General features: G+C 40.9%; 2 protein-coding genes across 10 annotated transcripts in view; one reads left to right on the top strand and one right to left on the bottom strand.

The window, feature by feature from the left end:
* The window catches only part of LOC136852026 (uncharacterized), a 180,310-nt gene that overhangs the window by 63,557 nt on the left and 96,185 nt on the right, over positions 1–20,568 (bottom strand). The window lies entirely within an intron of this gene.
* pck (Claudin superfamily protein pickel) overlaps positions 1–20,568 on the top strand; it is a 37,617-nt gene that overhangs the window by 1,546 nt on the left and 15,503 nt on the right. For 8 of the 9 annotated variants that reach the window (XM_067126437.1, XM_067126441.1, XM_067126425.1 and 5 more), the window contains exons 2-5: positions 682–926; positions 8,313–8,379; positions 8,606–8,781; positions 13,019–13,180. In XM_067126437.1, coding sequence (XP_066982538.1) covers positions 809–926; positions 8,313–8,379; positions 8,606–8,781; positions 13,019–13,180 — 523 coding nt within the window. In that variant the 5' untranslated portion in view covers positions 682–808. The remainder of the gene's footprint in view (positions 1–681; positions 927–8,312; positions 8,380–8,605; positions 8,782–13,018; positions 13,181–20,568) is intronic. The other variant, XM_067126461.1, reaches the window with a different exon arrangement.

The raw sequence follows: 20,568 nt of genomic DNA, 5'->3' as shown, positions 1-20,568 counted from the left end.
GATATTAAAGAATCACAGAATGATATTAAAGAATCACAGATAAATTTGAAATGAAAATGTTCTCTTATTTCATGTTTAGAAGAGGATTAATTTGATTTGTGATATTTTTCTAAGCCATATTTATGCATAAAATAGAGAATGTTGGAGCTCAGAAAGGGGATGAGTTTGTGATATTATTCTATGTCATGTAATACATACAGTAGAAAATGTTGAAGTTGTAACAAACAAGGGTTGAGTTTGTGATATTTTTAAAAATAATTATGCAAAAAAAAAAAAAAATACAGTACTCTCAATATTACTAAAATGCAGAATCTTTACTGTCTCTCTTTTGTCCTTCTACATTTACATCTTTTCAAAAGTACTGTCTCTCTTTTTTCTTCTGAAAAGATTAAATCTTTTCAAAAGAAACAGAGGAAAAATCTGAAAATGTTATGTAACCAATGGCTGCACCCCTCCCCCTCAGTCACACTCATAACACTTCACCATACCCCCCTCCCCCCAAGCCAGTACGTAATTTCTGAATGGCCCCTATAAGTTCCAGTAGCTATACTTACATCAAACTCAGAAAAGTATATATGATTTGCTAAGGGTTTATAGTTTCATTTAAGAATGTGTATGATTATGAATGAAGAGTGTGTATGAGAATGTAGCAGTGGTTATCAGTAACCTTTTCTTTTTCAGAATGACAAATTACGCTTAACAATGTACTAGTATGTCATAAAACTAAAGACTGACACTAGTCCAAGTAGATATAGTAGGCAACCACAGTATTATATAATTATTATAGTTTCATTATTAACGGATCATAATGACGTCTGAAGTTGGAGCAAGTGTTTATTCCAGCCGCCTTAGCCGTCGGCCATCAATGACGTCTTCCTTTTTCCCACCAATCATCGAGAAGATTTACGGATACACGAGGCCATCAAGTAATGTCATTGTCTTAGAAGTATTATCACTAACATTTACACACATAGACTAATGTAAGAATTTAGCAATGAATAATGTACCTGGTGGTTATTCAACTACAGCAGTAATCACACTCTGGGAAAATATGATTGGTACATATGAATTATATGTGCAGAACTTAATATTCAGATTGCCCCTTGATGGCAAGTGGGAGTGAAATTGAACTGCAATATGAAAATTCAGTAAACTGAACAATAAATCAAATCAACTTGAAAGAGAACAATATTTTTTCAAAATTCCTCTCCTGCCCTACTACACAGTAAATGTGTATCCAGTATGGGTTTTCTTTGTTTTTAACAAAGTTTTCTAAAATTAAATTAGCTATTGTGAATGACTAGGTTGTTAATGTGCACTATATTTTCATATAAGTAACTTACCAAGTAACTATATAGCTATTACGTTTCATTTATTGGCAGCTTAAATTTGAAAATTCGTTGTAGCGTTCCAATATTTTGGTGTAGGTAACTCTCCCTGTCCACTTTCAGGGAAGGATAGGTACAACACTACTAACTAGCCCAATTCGTTTCTGCCGGTTGACAGCTTAACATGGTTGTTAACTTCACCTTTCTTTTGACTTAGTACAATTCGCCAGATGATTTTCATCGTTATTTGGTGAAGTATTCTGTGTCTTGGTAGCTATTGCACTAATTGCATTAGCTTATTTAAGTTTGACTTTTTTTTTTTTTTTTTTTTTTTCAGAATATGTCTGGCTCTAGTTCTGCTAGTAGTAGGTTTTGCAGCAAAGGCTGTAATACCCGACTAACTTCTATCAGTTATGACGCTCATACCATTTGTTGTAAATGTAGAGGACAAACTTGCTCTGCAGTCTTGACCTGTGACCAATGCAAAGAATGGGATCAGGGGAAATGGAAGACTTTAACTAGTTACTTAGACAAACTTGAGAAAAACAGACGTAGGAGAGCAGCTACTAAGACCAAAGCTAAGAATTCAGTTAACAGGGTTCCTATTTTGCATGCCCTTCCAACTCCTATATCTGCATTCTCCCCGATCACCAGTCCTCCAACCTTACCTGTGACTCCATTATCCAACTTCCAACCTTCCGAACCCAAAGCCATCGCCAGTCTGGCAGCCAGAATGGACCAGAAAATTGGTCTCTTAGTGAACACTGTAGCTCAGATAGGGCTTCAGTGAGAGGCCTCATGGATAAGATTAGTGCCAGTGACGCTGGTGCAAGTGTTGTGTCAGTGGAGGAGGTGGCTACTCGTCCTACTGATGCTCCTAGATGAAGGTCCCTGTCAAACTTCTCTAAACCTGGGAGGAGGCAATCTGTAAGTCCCAGGGAGGTCGGTGGGGTTTGCCCACGGGTAGTTGTCCCCTCAACCGAGCCTGTCATTCAGGATTACCAGGAATTGGCGGACAGCCACTGGAAAGGTGTCCATATTGGAGTTCATGCACTTTCATCAACTGATATGGATTCGGGATCCGAACGGATCCAAGTGTGAAATGAGTCAGAAGCGCAGCTGGTGCTTCAAAAGTGCATCCAGGCCATTGAAAAGGCCAATATCCGCGGCTCATCCCGAATTTCCGATCCTGTGCAAATGGAACAGAGATCGGGATCAGAGTCCCAAACCTTCGTGCAGTGTTTGGGATGATCCACTAACGTGTCGCCCCTAGTGTGTGTCAGAGCATCAGTTTCTGTCGCCCAAGAGATCTCTAAGAAACATGGAGATTGCACTTTTGGATCCAAGGGATCCAAGCAAAGGGGATCCAGTTTAGTGGGATCTGGTGGATCCAAGTACCTAGTGGGATCAGAAGGACCCAGATATTTGAGGGGATCTGAGAGATCCAGGCATCCATCGGGATCTGAGGGATCCAGTCATCCAGTGGGATCCATTCATCAGTGGGATCTGAGAGATCCATTCATCTAAGGGATCCGATGCTCCCGGATCCAGTTCAACAAGCAGTTTAGTGGGTTCCAGGGATCCAGATCACACAGTCCGATCTAGAGGACAGGCGGCACCCGCCCTTCTCTTCACCAGTTCAGGATCCAGCTTTGGAACCCATTAAGCGACACTTAGACAGTGCTTATGGACCCATTTCGTGAAACCCTCAGTGACTCATGGGCCTGAGAATGGCACACTCTCTCCCATTTCTCTGCAGAAGGACACAGAACAGGATCAGCCTGCTGCAACCTATTTCCCTTTGAAACACTTTGTTTTGCTTCCCGTATTATTTTCTCCAGGACCTTTTCGCCGGGTTTTTCTTTCATGATGAGACAGCCTATGGATGCCTCTAGGCTGCCTAAGATGGTGTTATCAAAGTCATTGAAGAAAGCTCTGTCAAGCACTGAGAGCTGGTTGACAGAAAAGAGGAAAAGAAGGAAAGCAGTATTCTGCATTTCCTCCTTGCTTATCCAAGAGGAGACACTTATCCTATGTGACTGGGGAAGTGCTGTCGTTGGGAGTTACTGCCTCCTCCCAAGGGGATTTCTCCAGTTTAATCGACTCGTCAAGATCTGCCTTCTCCCCTTCCAAGATCTGGTTTACGACTTCTGAACTCAAGCGTTTGACTAAGGACATCTTTAAGGTCTCTGAGATCTTAAGTTTTCTTGACTGGACTGTTGGCGCCTTAGTGAAGAAAACAGAAGATTGCACCTCTCTCCAAGCTAACTTCGCTACAGACTGGCTGGGAGTGCTTTCATGTGTGGATAAAGTGATAAGGGATGGATCCCAGGAGCTGGCAGCCTTTTTCGCAGTGGGAGTACTTAAGAAGCGAGAGCAGTGTTGTTCATTATTCACTTCCAAAGGGGTCACTCCCCAACAGAGAACCATGCTCCTTTTTGCTCCTTTAAATCAACAGGAACTTTTTCCCAGCACTACAGTGGAACATATTGTAGCGGAGCTGCATAAGAAATCCACACAAGACTTGCTGACCCAATCCACCAAATGTCCTAGGGAGTCTGGACATTCTGCATCTTCAGCATCGTTCGCACCTAGAACGATTTCCTCTCTACAGCAAACATTTCGAGGAGGTAGAGGTAGATTCCAGCCCCGTTCTCAAGCGTATTCTAGGTCTGTTCGGCCAATTAAGAAGTCAACAAGGAAATCTTCCTCTTGCAAGTGAAGATACTATCCTCCGTGTACCAGGGGGGCCAGGCTTCAGCATTTTTGGAGCAAGTGGAAGGACAGATGTAGCACCTTGGGTTTTAAATGTAATCAAAGTAAGATACTCCATCCCATTCCGGGAGAAACCTCCCTTAGTTGCCTCTCCTATCAACTTGGCGGCCTACTCTTTAGGCTCAGAGAAGTATTCGGCCCTTTCACAGGAAGTTTCATCTCTCCTCGCCAAGAGAGCCATAGAAATAGTCGGAGATATCAACACTCCAGGGTTCTACAACCACCAATTTGTTGTCCCAAAATCATCGGGAGGTTGGAGACCTGTCCTGGACATCAGCGCCCTGAATTTTTATATTCAGACTACGAAATTCAAAATGGAAACAACCCACTTAGTTCTATCTTCCATCCGTCAAGGGGATTGGATGGCAACCATAGACATGCAGGATGCATATTTCCATGTCCCAGTTCACCCGGAGGCCAGGAAATATCTACGGTTTGTGTTTCAGGACAAGGCCTTCCAATTTCTAGCGCTGTGCTTCGGACTTTCGACAGCCCCTCAAGTTTTCACCCAAGTCCTAGTACCAATGGTAAAATGGCTACATCTCATGGGGATCAACATCTGCCTCTGTTTAGACAATTGGCTCCTATGCTCCCCCTCAGAATCAAGTTGCACGGAGGCCATAAAGAAGACTCTTGCGCTAGTCCAAGAATTGGGCCTACTGATAAATCTAGACAAGTCCCAGTTAGTCCCGAGTCAGTCAAGTCTTTATTTGGGAATGAAGATCAACTCTCGGGATTTTCGGGCTTTTCCGTTCGACAAGAGAAAAAAAGCCTGCGTTTGGACAGTTCAGAAATTCCTCTCTCTTCCATCATGCTTGGCCAACGAATGGACGAGTCTACTGGGAACTCTCTTGTCCATAGAAAAGTTCGTTTCCTTAGGGAAACTTCACACGAGAGCACTACAATTCTTTTTGAAAGCCAGTTGGCAGAGGAATGTTCTCCTGGATTCGTTTGTTTTCCCAATCACCCCCGAGATCAAAGAGGACCTTCAATGGTGGCTTGCAACAGGAAGATTTGAGGGAAATCTCTACACCCTCTGAACCTCAACCTCACATTATACTCAGATGCATCAGGTCTGGGTTGTGGGGCTCTCCTAGAAAACAAGTAAGTGTCAGGGACATGGTCACTACCCAAGAGAGAACTTCATATCAACGTGAAGGAGCTGAAGGCAATACCCTTAGCTCTTTAACATTTCTCAACAGTGCCTTACAAATCTACAGTCATAGTCCACTCGGACAATATGTCAGCTTTGGTTTACATAAAGAATCAGGGAGGGACACACTCCTTTTCACTGTATCAAGCAACCAAAGATCTCCTTATCTGGGCGCAGGGAAATCAAACCAAGATTGTTACCTGCTTTATACAGGGCAAACTCAATGTCATAGCAGACGAAGCAAGTCTTTGCAAACAGGTCCTACCCACAGAATGGACAATGAATCTGCAGGTATGCACCTATCTGTGGAAATGGTGGGGAAAGCTGTCGATAGATCTATTTGCAACGTCGAGGAATCACCGTCTCCCTTTGTATTGCTCCCCAGCCCTGGACCCTCTTGTGTGGGCAATGGATGCGATGCTCCAGGACTGGTTGAACCTGGATGTATACGCCTTCCCACCATTCAGTGTGGTGAGAGAAGTAATCAACAAATTCTTCTTCCACAACAATGTGTCATGACCCTGGTAGCTCCCTTCTGGCCACAGAAAGAGTGGTTTCCAGATCTCCTTAACCTCCTAGTAGACCTCCCAAGATTGCTTCCACAATGACGAAGTCTACTCAAGCAACCGCACTTTCACCGGTTCCATCTAGGACTATCCAATCTGACAGGCTTCAGACTGTCATGAAACTTGTCAGTGAAAGGCTTTTCGAGATCAGCTGTGGAAGCAATTGCCAGATGTATATGTCACTCTTCCTCCAACGTCTACCAGAATAAATGGACATTAATCTGCAACTGGTGCAGAAGACACAAGATATCATCTTTTTCTACCTCTGTAGCACAAATAGCAGACTTCTTGCTATTCTTAAGGTCTTTGCGAGGATTGGCTACTTCCACGATCAAAGGCTACAGAGTGATGCTCAACTCCGTTTTTGGACATAGATAATGACATCAGTGGCCTTATCAAGTCACTAGATACTGCAAAGCAAGAAAAATCAGATTCCGTATCCTGGAATCTAGATGTTGTTTTAAAATAGCTCTCAGGTCTGCCATTTGAATCTCTTTGATCCACATCCCTCAGGGATCTTACAAGAAAAACACTTTTTCTAGTTGTCTAGCTACTGCCAAGAGAATTAGTGAGTTACATGCCCTAAGCAAGAAGGTAGGATTCTCACAGGGAGATGTGGTCTGTTGCTTTACTTTGGGATTCCTAGTGAAGAATGAAACGCCGTCCTTTCCCTGGCCCCGTTCATTTGTAATCAAAGGCTTAATGGACATTCTAGGTCCTACAAGAGAGAACTCTTTGCCCAGTAAGAGCACTTAAGTGTTATTTAGAAAGAACTAAGAATATCAGAGGCACGTCCCCTAACCTCTGGTATTCAGTTAAGGATCCAACACATCCTTTGTCCAAGAACGCACTGGCATTCTTCTTGATAGATGTGATTTCTGAGTCGCACATTAAGATTCAAGAAGAAGACTTGCCAATTTTTAAGGTTAAAGCCCATGAAATTAGGGCAGTCGCGACTTCGTTTTCCTTCAAGAGGAATTTATCTCTATCTTCTATTTTACAATCCACTTTCTGGAGATGCAATTCAGTGTTTGCAAATTTTTATCTACGTGACATCGAAACTGTTTATGAGAACTGCGGTACCTAGCCCATTATCCGTGGCTGGCATGGTATTGGGGGAGGAAGGGTAGGGGGTAACCTTACACTCCTCTATCTACTGGCCTTGAATTATGTTGTCGATCTTCGGGTAGTTGGGGGTATTGAGTACCTAGAGCCCCCACCATTCGTTGTGTCATGCTATGAATGGTTTATGGTATCTGGTCTGTTTTATGGTGTATGTGTAACTTGTGTTTTATGGTTTTGATTGGTACTGCACCCAGGGCAAGGGCTTTTGTATTTTGTATGCTTTGGCAGCCATTGGAGTACTCCCATGCTGCAAAGCCCCACCAATGTAGAGGCGCCTCTGGCTTCACTGCCACGCCACTATGGTTGAGATGAGCCACATCAGAGGCTGGAGCTCTCTCGTCAGGTAGGTCACAACTAACATTCTTAATGTTAACTACTTACTTACTATTTTAAAAACTGTAGTACATGCCCATGCATCCCACCTCCTGTCAATGTGGGATTCAGCTATGTAGTTGCTTGGTAAGTTACTATATAAAAATGACATTTTTATAATAAAATAATGTTTTATATATACTTACCAAGTAACTACATGATCATAGCCCTCCCTCCTCCCCTCTCATGGGCATAGGGCATAAATGAATTGGGCTAGTTAGCAGTGTTGTATCTATCCTTCCCTGAAAGTGGGCGGGGCGAGTTACCTACACCAAAATACTGGAACGTTATTGCAAATTTTAAAATTTACGCTGCCAATAAATGAAACGTAATAGCTATGTAGTTATTTGGTAAGTATATATAAAACTTTATTTTAAAAAAATGTCATTTTAATATGCCCATAGTTCAAGATTTTTTTTTTTTTAGGTGAGGCATATTTCCATCAAACAGTTACCATAGTTTAATCTAATCTTTGTATATACTGCACATACTTAATATTAACCTTAAAAGCATCAACAACGGAGCAATAATATGCTCAGTAAGCTGTAACTCAAAATGGGAGTGTAAAGTAACCCAATATGAAAATGTTTACTGAGCCTACAGGTGTTTCTTGATTCTTTTCCAGCCTTACAATGTATTCACCTCCCAATTATGATAATTTTATAAGAATGAAGCTGACTGCTTTGACATATTTAACTATATCTATACATTTCTTAGCTAAATAATGACAGTTGTTTAAGGAAATGTAATGTTCAATTACCCTGTACTGCTAATCCTTTTTTTTTTTTGCAAGGAATCATATTTTTTTCCATTAAATATTTGTTGCATATGAGCAAACAGTTGGCTCTTGATAATGTATTTTCAGTTATTTTTCATTTACTGAACTGAATTATATTGTAATTTTATTTCAGATAATTTAAATGTCTCCAGTTTTGAAAAAAAAAATATTGTATTGTTTTTTGCAATAGTTATATCTAGTGTTTATTTTTGCAGCTTCTATGGTCAATGCTGGGATAGTGGCCTTTGTTGCAATGATATTTTTCATCATCTCTTTCACTAGGTATGTTAAATTTCTTGTAATGTAAATGGTTTTTTATACTGAAATGGTTCTCCATGTTCTGTCAAAGATTACTTTTGCATTAATAGACTTTATTGAAATATTTTACTGAACTTTTATGTGAATAACAGTGTGTTGCTCACACTGCACTGGTAATCCTAATGAAAAAAAAATTTTCCTTGAATTACAGCAGTACTGAACTGAAATTCTTTTTATGTTTTTCTTTCAGTCCCTACTGGCTGCAGTCCTATGCTTACACTTATAATGACTTCAGTAACATGGGCTTATGGGAATTTTGTTTTAATGGATTCCGCTACCCGAAGTATCAGTTTGACTACAAGTTTATGGGTTGTAATTATGTGTTTTCTGAAGAGTACAGAATCATCTGGACCTGGATGTTGCCAGGTAGGTACCAGCACAATGACTCATATCATGTGTCTAGATTAACTTCACACTGTTCCCATGAAAATACAGACCATCGCCTTATATACAAGAGTATCTTTTGTGCAAGTTGGAGAGGTCATTGAATTTGGTAACATAGCTTCTCTCCTGGCTACCTCATGGTTCAACCTTAAGTAAAACACACTGCAGACTTCACCATGACAGGTGTCACATCTTGTGATGAGAGGTAACATTTAGGAGGTGGTTGTTGTTGTTAGGGGAACGGTACTGACTTACCTCTTACACCCAAGTATCTGCCTATGTGCATCTCTTTTCTCGCGATAGTTATCTTTTGCTGAGTTATCTTTTACTGTTTCTGAAGAGTAATGTCAAGGCAGCAGTGTAGATGAGAAGAATTGATTCTCTGGGATCTGCTTCACTACATGGTGTCTTTCCTTTGGTGTACTGTATTGTGTTTTGAGGAGGCCTGCTACTCCCAAACCCAGGCAAGGAGTCCATCTTCTTTTTTTAAGAAGGAAGGTAAGTCTTTCCATTTCTTTCATCCTCCTACCCCAAGCCAAGGCTAGGAAGTCACTGAAGGGTGGTGATTCCCTTCCACCAGACATGAGTAGGGGTTGCCTGTCTTGTCACTGGGCAGTGTGACAGAGTCATAGTGCAGAACCCTGGGTAGTGTCAGTTCTTCAGGACATACAGGCTTCCATTCATGGACCATTGCCCTTCCCTGTCTCAAACTTCATTACTGTTCCACCCAAACCCTCTATTTAACCACAGTCTCTGGCCCTGTTAGCAGAGATGGAAAAGTTAAGTATATCTTAATTTAACCAGACCACTGAGCTGATTAACAGCTCTCCTAGGGCTGGCCCGAAGGATTAGATTTATTTTATGTAGCTAAGAACCAACTGGTTACATAGCAACGGGATCTATAGCTTATTGTGGAATCCGAACCACATTATGACAAGAAATGAATTTCCATCACCAGAAATAAATTCCTCTAATTCTTCATTGGCTGATCGGTGAGTCAAACGCTGGGCCAACAGTGTGCTAGCTGAGAGCCCTACCCACCCCTCCAATGAATAACTGAGCAGAGATGGAAAAAGCGACTGGTGGTCAGAGACTGGCGATGAACCTTTCTCTGCTAAATGAGTTTGTCTTTCAGACTCGTTTGAAGATGGACACCATGTTTGGTGCTGGACTCCATCTAAGAGGATGACCTCATACTTTGGAGAGAACATTTATCAGGTCTTGGCAGCTCCCACCTGCATACCAGTTCAAAGACCTTTGCTTCATAATGGTGACAGCCCCAAAAGTGTTCATCCGGATTTACACCTTTGTTTTGGCTGGTGTCCATTCAGGGGTTATACTCTTAGTGCATTACCAGGTTGGCTGTGCATGAGTGGTTAGTCACTTGGTATTGTTCTAGGCATGCTTACTCGAGGGCAGAGATCACCTCTTCTTGGGATCATGGTAAATTGGGAGAAGTTGGATCACATACCCAGCAGCAGACACAGTACTTGGGCATGCTCATGGACTTGGCAGTGGTGAGAGCCTTCCCTGCAGACTCTTGAGTGAGCAAGTTCAGATAAGAGCCTGGCAGAAATAGCCAGCTTGGCTTTGGCAAGTGTTCCTCTGTAGAGTTGCTGGTCTGTCCTTTTAGGGACATTTCATTCTTTTTGAGATGCAGTTGTCCTATTTATTTTTGAGATGCAGTTGTCCTATTTATATAAAGTAAAATGGGACTGGCTAACTTTGTTGTTTCTGCCCTCTTTCAGGTTTCCTTTTACTTGTTTGTTAGTTATATACCATAAATCATTGTCTCGAAATTATATGCTACTATGAACGATGGAAGTGAGCTATATGAGAAATTTGTTATACCAAGTGCAACTCATTGGCTAGTGAAAAGAACATAAAAGTGGCGCAATTAGAAGAGCAGATGAAGGCCTTACCGGTGCCTCTTCGGTTGTAAAGTGGTGAACCAGTTGGAAGAGGTGTAGAGGTGCCTACAGGGTTCTGGTCTTCAAGAAGCAGCAGGCACATATCAGATTCGTGGCTGGAATAACCAGGCTTGTCAGCAAAAGGTGCCAAAGTGTTTGCCAGCATTTCTGAGCTGAACGACTTAGTTACCAAAGAAGTGGATGGCAATGGGTTTGTGTACAAGGTAGTAGTGTGGCGGGATTTAAAACACAAAAACAATACACAACACAGATACACTGAACATATAACCACATACAATACTCACTATGATCCTCGGTTGCTGGGAGATGGTTGAGGATGTCCAGGCTCGTCAACACAGTAGACAAAATTACCAAACAAACCCGTGTTTGACCAGGAACATTTCTCCGCCTTGCAGAACTGCTCAAGACTCAAGACTTAAACTTAAAACTAAATATTCCACAGACAGACAGTGGAAACAAACTGGCAATGGGTTTTGTTGGGAAATGCTAAATAAAAACAAATTTATTCATCCCTCTATAGTAGGAGTCTGAAGAAGCTGTCGAGGGTTTTCTGATGAGAAGAATGATGAGTCTTCTTCATTATCATTTTCCACCACATTTCTTGAATGCCTTCAGCAAACTCCAAGGCCCTGGGAAACGTGGTACAGTTGATGTTGGGGTTCTCCATCACCTCAATAAAGACCATACCATACATGTGCATATACAGATGAACTTTTTGTGATGTAGATTCCTCATCATCTTCAGGGGCTTTCTCCTCCATCTGGCTAGCAGCAGTTGTAGTAACCTTCTTGCTGTTGAACAACAATTAGAAGCAGGAATACCACAATCGTTGTCCAGCCACTCTCGTACATCATCCTTGAGAACATCGTTGCCTCCCTTGGCGGCATGAAAGTCGTCAACATCAAAACCTTTGAAGTAGATCATGCCCTCTTCCTCATTTAGGATACAGTTCCAAGCTTGCTCCAACTTCTGCACAGTGATGTCCTTCCAAGCATCTGCATAGTTGTAGAGGGCAGATTTCAATGAGTACTTTCACAGATTGTCATGAGTCAGTTCCCCCCTGTGTATCCAAGCTTTGATCCTTCTCCTTGTCCTCAGACATCAATATCACCACCTCATTAACACCTTGGGCCATTGATTGAATTAGTGCAGTCATATTGGGAGGCAAAAACATGACCCTAATGTGACCTGTGTCACCAATCAATTGGGTTGTGGTAGGATGCGCAGGTGCGTTGTCCACAAAAAGCAAAGCCTTCAACGGGTGTCTAGCAATTCCAAGGGTATGTGTCTGATGACCAGTAACCTCCTCCTAACAAAAGGGAGTATGGAACCAATCGGAAATGATCTTGTAGGTGAACCAAGCCTTCACCAAATGATACCAATTCACTGGGAGACTAGTCATCAACCCATGCAGGGCACAAGGTTGCTTTTGCCTGTCCAACTGCAGATGATATACAGTGATGGCAACCAGAAGTATTTGTACATAACAACCCCCTGATCCTAACCCCTTGGCAAGGTAGGGGGCTTAGGGATCCACTGCAGGGAGAGTATGCTCTTTTACACCTACTCTCTCTGCTGAGGATTCAACTGAACATTGGGACCTTTAACTCCTTTACTCCTCCTCCTCCTCCTATAAATTTTCCCCTTCCCTTCTTTCTCTTTCATTGACAACCTTAGCATGGTATTGGATTACTGAATTCACTGTTCTTTTAACTTGATGGAGGATGGAGTTGGATGGCATGCCGCTCCACTTGTAAAACAGGAGGACCCAATGTGGTTGAGCGAGGGTAAATTTTTATGCCAAGCCCATGCCCTCACTGTCGTTTCTGATCTTGACGGACTGACGACCCTTAAGGCACCGCGGGTATAGTGTATAAAAACTCCCGTATTCGCGTTCTCATGATTTGCAGGACTCACCTATTTGTGGATTTCTGTGTGGAATATATACACATTATTCACAGAAAATTCACCCATTTGCAGTATTTTTCACTGAGAAATATTCACTAATTACTGTATTTTCATGATTAAATGCACTTTTTGTGATAAAACTGGTAAAATACTCAGGTATAAGCATTTTTATTTTTTTTTCTTGTGTTTGAACTATCAAAATAGGCAGTCCTAAGTGTTTTTAGATTTTAGCTATTTCTGGGGGAGGGGGTTTGTGGTATGCATCCCCCACATTTAAATACCAGCAGTTTACTTACAGTAGATGCGCAACTTAATTATGTCCTAGCCCCAGTCTGTTTATTTAAATGCTCTTTCCTAATGGTCTAATTTTATCTTTGCAGCTTGGTTTATGTCTGTTCAAGCATTCATGACTATAGCCCTGCTTGCAAGCCTAACAACCTTGGTAACAGTAAGTATGATTCTCATGAGATGGCCCCTGCAAATTGTTATGCGTTATGAGTGGCACTTGACTGGCTTCTGTTTCATTTGTCAGGCAATTACAGGTACAGTATTAAGTTTCTCATTATTGTTGATAATATTGCATGTTAAACTTTTTTTTTTTACATTCTCTTGTTTTTTCAGTTGAAATATTGTGTTAACAATTCTTGTAGAGAGTATTAGGTCATCAAGGTGGAATAGAATTAATTATCGTTGTACCTGTGGTGTTTTTGTTAAATTCTGTAACATTTGTTTCATTGTTGTCTCCTAAATCTTAAAATGGAGGTAATTGTCTTGCTTGTCAGTGGTCCCAAGTCAGCTTTAAGAATATTTTAATGTATATGTTTAGTGGGATATATTGAAATTAAAAAAATGATCTCTTAGTATATATGTCATCAAAAGTGCTCCATTCAAGTCTGTGTTGGATGAGCAAAGTGTTACATCTACTGATGAAAAGTCCTGTGTGCATTTAAGAAATATTTTTTTTGTCTAGCTGTCATTGAGACGGCTCAGATTATTTGACTTCAAGATCTGTTCTACTGCACTCCCTGCAAGATCCAGTGATTTGTAATTCTTATCTCGAATAGGGTGATAGGCTTTAAAATCTCCAGCTATTAAAAATGGCCTTTGGAAAATACTTATTAATATTTCTTATTTGGTTGATTATAAGTTGCAGAGGGTATAGGTCTTGTTTGCTCTTTGTAACTTGATTGCTGAATATTGTAAATAAGTATTCTGCAATGCTATTTTATCATAAAGTATCTTAGTCTATATACAGTGTACTGCAGTTCCTATGTTGTCTTATTCTAATGATAATGTTGCTGGTAAATATTCATGTTGCAGAAGTAATTCTAAAGGATTCACAGCCTTTCAGGAGACATTGTATTTCTCAGAGTGTATTCTGGTTGGAGGACCATTTACCTTGTGCTGGATATAATTATAGAATGTCTTATATAAGAGTGGTGATATTTTTATGGGGTGCAGAAGTTGCTGTTTTACTGTTTTAGTATAGTCATATTACATTTGGAGTTATATTTTTTTTTTTTTTTTTTTAAGATTTTCATCATTTGTAGTTAGTCTGTTATTCTTGGCTCTAACTGGTTCATTAATATTAGTTTCTGTTTTAGATCTTTTTTGAATTTTATATAAATGTTTAGTTGTAACATTTATAGGTTTTTTGTATATGTATTTCAAATGCTTGGTACATATACATTCTTTTTCATGAGTTACGATGTTGGTTGTGTTTGTATGTTATTAAATTTCTTATTGTATTGTCACAATTCTTTTGTTCCTGCGGGGATTCAAACCTCAGCTTTTCATCGATGGAGTTATCCAGTGCATTGCATGTGTTGACTGTGTACTGAATAAAAAACAAACGCTTATCTCATGTATGCCTGGGGTGTCTGCCATGAACTCCACCAGCCTACCTTGGCCATTGTTTCCAGTTCCCCACAGGTAGTCTGGTGTCTGTGCCTGAGAGTTTTTTTTTTTTTTTATGATTTTTAGTGTGTTTTCAGTGATTGTTGTTCACCTTGTGTGTACCATGTGTGACCCCATTGGCTCTTGTGATGGCTACTTGGAAACCTGAATCCTGTTGTTGTTTGGGAAAAAAGAAGCCCCGTATAAGTTCAGGCCTCCGTGATGGGAGGTCCATATTCTGCGTTCTCTCATGCTGAATTCATGAGTGTTTGAGAGACATGACGTGTTCAGAATGTGAAAGTTAGTGGAGTGCCAGTGAGAACAGTGACAGAAACAAAGGAAATTTTTCACTGAGGAAATCAAGAACCCTTCCCCTCCACCCTCCTTCAGTAGCAGTGGTGGCGCTAAAGAAATCCTCCTGCCCCTGTCAAGGAAGGACTGATGGGTGAGACGGTGGAAATATGAAAGAGATGTTCGCCGTCCTTCAAGAAGGATTGAAAAACCAACATGGCAGCCCACGTGAGTTTCTCACAGGTAATCCCCCCACCTTCCCCTGGCATTGACAGTAGGGGTAAGGAAGGGGAAACTGCCTATGCCCAAGAAGTAGTCAAGGTTCCCTGCCTTCTTCCCCCCTTCCCTCCCCCCCATCCAAATTCCAGAGAGAGAGAGAGAGAGAGAGAGAGAGAGAGAGAGAGAGAGAGAGAGAGAGAGAGAGAGAGAGAGAGAGAGACTCTGTCAGCTGAGAGTCGGGGCAGGGGCAGAGAGAGCACTCACACTGATGGAAGAAGAGCTGAGCAATACATTGGACACCAAGCCTTGTTGTTGCCCAAAGTTTCTGGTGCTTCTTCCCTTGCTTTCGACGGGTTGCCATTCTGCTGGAGATAGCATGTCAGGGAGAGATGTCATTAGGAATGTCATTAGGAGGGTTTGCCTTCCTCCAGGAAGAGGTAACCCTTCGAAACAGCCCCCCCCCCTCGATGTGGGACCACCCTGATGTGGTGAGGGGGGCTCTTGAACCCCTGGAATTTGTTCCTGGGTTTGAGTCCAAGAGTCCTTTATATTTTTTACATACTCATTTGGGTTAAATTTGAGGAATTTTTCACTTTTGGTAAAATTTATTTGACCTTATAAATTGGAAAAGGTATAAAGCTGGGACTGGGTCTATATCTGAAACTAAATAGTGGGAACTGTGGTACGATCATCAGTTACCTGATAATATTTGGACCTGAGAGATATCAGATTGATAGCTCAAGGGCAGAACTATTCTCCTGGACTGGGCCACGGATTCCAGGGGCAGTCTGGTTGTGGGGCGAGGACTCTCAGTATTCTATCCTGTTTGCTGATAATATGATTAGGGTGGGGATGATTGCATTCTTGTAACACTCTCATTCCAAATTGGGCCACTCTAATTGTGTTGTGCCATTCCCTGTGGAGTAGGGTTTAGGGTGGGCATTGGGAGTCAGATCTCACTTGTGCCATTAGTGGAAAAATAAACTCCATGAAAGGCTGATGATATCTTTTTAAGGTTTTCAAGTTTAATTTTTCCGTTTTTTTAATATTCGATCTTTATGAATAGTAAGAATAAAGAATTGAGTACCCCTGGACCCTCTGTTGATACTGTTTCGGCACAGATGATGACTGCTGCACCCTTCTCTGACAACCTGCATTTGGAAAAGGCTAGGAAACCTAGTGTAATTACACTGAAACCCTATTCTCCAGCGTGGAGCAAAGGGAAATAACCAGAAATGTATGTGAAATAGGACCAAGAATACTTGAAACCTCTTATGATAAGTATATGACCTTTAATCTGGAAGATTCTAGTTGTGATATTTTTAAAGTTTACAGAGACATTGTAAATTGTTGTGGCTGAGAGCCTATCATTTGAAGGCCAAGGAAAACTGACATTAGAATCAACCTCAGTCAAAGAAGTGAAAAATTAAAAGTATTATCACATCTTGGAGGAGTTAAAGTGGACTGCTCACTACATGCTTTGTGGAATCACTCCAAAGGAATGATATATGCACCCCAACTGATGACATACTTGGAGGAGAAACTTGTAGAAGAATTAAAAGATTAAAGGTGTGATTAGAATTGAAAGGATCAAGAGCCTTAGTTCCACTACCAAATTTAATAATTACATTTAATTTAACCCGCATACCAAATGTAATAAAAGCAGCATGGTTACATTTTAAGGTTAAACAATATATCCCAAGACCAGGAGATGCTTTTATTGTCAAGAATATGGTCATATGGTGGGGTCTTGTAGGAAGAAGGTACAAGGCAAGCCTGCCACATGTGACAAGTGTAGTGAACCAGAACATGATGTATGTCATAAAGAAGCAAAGTGTATACACTGTGGAGAAAACCATCTATTTTCACAAAATTGTGATGTGTACATCATGGAAAAGGAGATACAGACTATAGTAATGAAATGCATTACATTTGCAGAAGCTAAACAAAGTTTTAAGCCAATGTTTTAGACCGGGAAATTCCTTTTCAAGTATTGCTGTGAATCTTAGAAGAAATGTTAATGCTACCAGAAGCGCTTCCTTTGGTTATACAGAAGGAAGATCGGTGACATGTACGTCTGCCTCTTTGGGGGATGCGCCAGTAATTTCTGACACTCCTGCCTTTTCGGAGGCTATGCCAGTAATTTCTGACTCTTCTGCCTCTGCAGAGGCAGCTCCAGTGATTTCTGGTACTCATGCTTCTTTGGAGGCTGCACTAGTTGTATATGGCGCTTCTGCCTCTTTGGAGTCTGTGTCAGATATGCCTGGCACTCGGAGGCTGAACCAGTTGTGTCCAACTCTCTCACCACTCCTCAGGCAGCACCAGTTGTGTCTGACTCTCCAACCACTCCTCAGGCAGTACCAGCTTTATCTGGTGCTCCTGAGCTTGAAATTCACTGATGAGGATGCCATTGAAGGTGCCCAGCACCCATGATACTAGGGGGGGGTTTTGCCATCTGTGACAGGTTCCTCCTCCATGGAAGCAGCACATCGGCATTAAAATGGAAGGCAGTCATCAATAATTAGTCGCCTTCTGGAAAAAAGCAGGAGCAAGGCAGTAAAGTAAAATCATTGAAAAGGGGCTCCAGTCTAACAGCCTTAAAATCTAAATAAAATTCATCAATTTTCTCCAGTAAAACTGACAGGGATTAAGAGCTAAATGAGAAGAACTAATACTGCTCATATCAGAAGTGTCTCTTTGCAGGAGACTATGAATGGTAATAATACTTGTTCCAGCCCACGAGAGTATACATCCTGTCATTCCCCTTATAGCATAAATATTGGAAGCCACAGGGGGTGTAATTTTATATTTTCGTAATGACACCCCACAAAATCCTTTTAGTATCCAATCCACACTGCAAGTGATAGGTGTGCTGATCCATTTGCAAAGAAAGTATACAGTATGCTCTATCTACCACCTAGTGAAGTCTTCCCTATTGATGAATTTAAATCCCTTATTCAACAACCACCACATCCTGTTGTCATTGCGGGAGATATGAATAGTAGAACCTCTTTGGGGTGATATCATTACCAATCAAAGAGGAAATTGCCTGTGTTCCATCATAGAAAGTGAAAATGTGGGAATCCTCACCACAGGGGAGTCTACACATTTTCACGTTCAAACAGTCACATTATCAGTGATGACTGCCTTATTGATTTTAATTGGAGAGTGATAAATGAAAGATTTACCACTCTCCAATAGTAATAAATGTAGTGTCAAATTCTCCATCTGCAAGGTTACCTAAATGGAACATTGGTAAAGCTGATTGGTCAGCATTCCAGGACCACAGCTCAACAGATGTCTCAGCTAATGACTTTCCCTGTGTAGATGATGCTCTATTTTTTTCAATACGATTATGTTTTCGGCTGGTCTTCAATCAAGACCTAGGATTTCAGGTATGTTTATCTGCCAACCAGTTCCCTGGTGGACTTGTAAATACCAGGAAACTCATAAAACTATGAGATCAGCTTTCACCAGATATAGCAGACGAAACTGTGAGTATTACCGTATTAAATTGTGAAAAGCAAGAGCTAATTTCCACATGGAAATTAAAATGGCACGAAAGGAATCTTGGACAATTTTCGTATTTTCACTAAATTCATAAACAACCCTGATCTTAGTTTGGGAGTTAGAAAAATAGCAGGAAATTTACTCCTTGTGAACCTCCAGTCCTCAAGATCAGTGGTAATGAAGTAGCAGTTCCTCAGTTAGTGGCAAATGAGTATGGTAATCATTTTGCTAATGTTGCAAAGAAAAATGATGACAGACTGTATTTAGCTAATAGAAGAGGTCGAAATTGATTTTAATACATCCAGGAATGAACAATACAATGTACCTTTTACTATGAGAACAATACAATGTACCTTTTACTATGAGAGAATATGAATCAGCCTTAAGTAAATGTAATGAACCAGTTCCTGGACTGGATGATTTAAATCAGCCGTAAGTAAATGTAATGAATCAGCTCCTGGACTGGATGATATAGCATATTCGCTGATTAAGCATACCCCCAAAAATTCCAGATCTTTCAGATTAAGCCTTATTAACAGAATTTTTTGAGAACATATCTTCCCTAAGCTATGGGAGATGTTGAAATTATTGCCATTCTTGAAGGCAGGGAAAGAACCATTCGAAACAGAATTATCGTCCCATTGAACTGACATGTTTGTAAGAACACACATTTGATGTGGTACTTGGAGCGTGGTAAATATATGTCACCTGCACAGTGTGGTTTTCAAAGTACTCATTTGACAAGTGATGTACTGGCTCGAGTGGAATCTTCAATATGTGAAGCTTTTGCTAACAAACATCACCATGTGACTGTTTTCTTTGATTTTGAGAAGGCTTATGATACAGCACAGAGATATGGCATTCTGAGGGTCCTTTATGAATGTAACTTGAGAAGCAATTTACCTCTTTTTATCAAGGGATTTTTAAAAAAATAGGTTATTATAGGTTCAGGTTGGAGCAGCAATATCGAATGTATTCAACCAAAAAGGAGTGCCACATGGAAGTGTTCGAAGCATAACCTTGTTTGCCTTGGCAATCAGTTGGGTATCCAAAAAAAATTCCCTCAGATGTAACATATACCCTTTTTGTTGATGACCTTATGATATCTTTTGCAGCAACAAGGATGGTAGTGGCTGAATGCTGCCCTCAGCTCTGCATTGATAATATAGTAAAGTGGGCTGAGATAAATGGTTCTAGGTTTTCTGCTAGTAAAACAGTAATCATGCACTTTTTCTGTATAAGAGGATTCCATCCTGATCCAGATCTGTTCAAACATGGGCAGAGAATCCCATGTTTTGTGAAGCAACGTTTCTTGAGTTGATTTTTGATAGCAAGCTGACTTGGATTCCATATGAAATATATCAAGACAAAATGCTTGAAAGCAGTGAATGTGCTAAAAGTTCTGTCCCACGCTTTGTGGGGTACAGACTGAACTCAGATGTTGAGACTATAAAAATCTTTAGCCTTTTCAAAATTAACATAGGGTGTGAAGTGTACATCTCAGCAAAGCCTAATAGCCTTAAAATGCTTAATTCAGTCCTTCATGGAGGAATAAGATTAGCTACAGGAACATTTAAATCATCTTCCACTGAGAGCATTCTTGTAGATGCCAGTGAGATGCCTCTAGATCTACATTACCAACGTATGCTGGTTCGGAGCTGGTACGGATTTCAGAGGCTCCCTAAGTCCTTAACCAGCATTTGTATGAGAAATATAAGGCATAGGCAATTTTGTGAAAATCACCCTGAGCAACCTCAACCATTTGCTTTTAAGAGTCAAATGTATAACCAGGCAATTAAACTTGCCAAGGATGAGATTTTAATGGCTAGGCATTCGGACAGTTCCTCTGGAACCTTCCAGAGCTTAAATGATGTAGGTATTTGAATTTTACCAAGGCAGAAATGTCCAGTGGGACAATGCAGTCAATATTTCTAGATCATTCCTCGCAACATGATAACTCTTTATAATTTTCACGGATGGCTCAAAGTCAGGTGCTGGTGTCGCCTTTGGAGTG

The sequence above is a fragment of the Macrobrachium rosenbergii genome, chromosome 3 (assembly GCF_040412425.1).
Source record: "Macrobrachium rosenbergii isolate ZJJX-2024 chromosome 3, ASM4041242v1, whole genome shotgun sequence".
In the NCBI taxonomy this organism is placed as follows: Eukaryota; Metazoa; Arthropoda; class Malacostraca; order Decapoda; family Palaemonidae; genus Macrobrachium; species Macrobrachium rosenbergii.
This window is presented reverse-complemented; position numbering and strand designations above follow the sequence as displayed.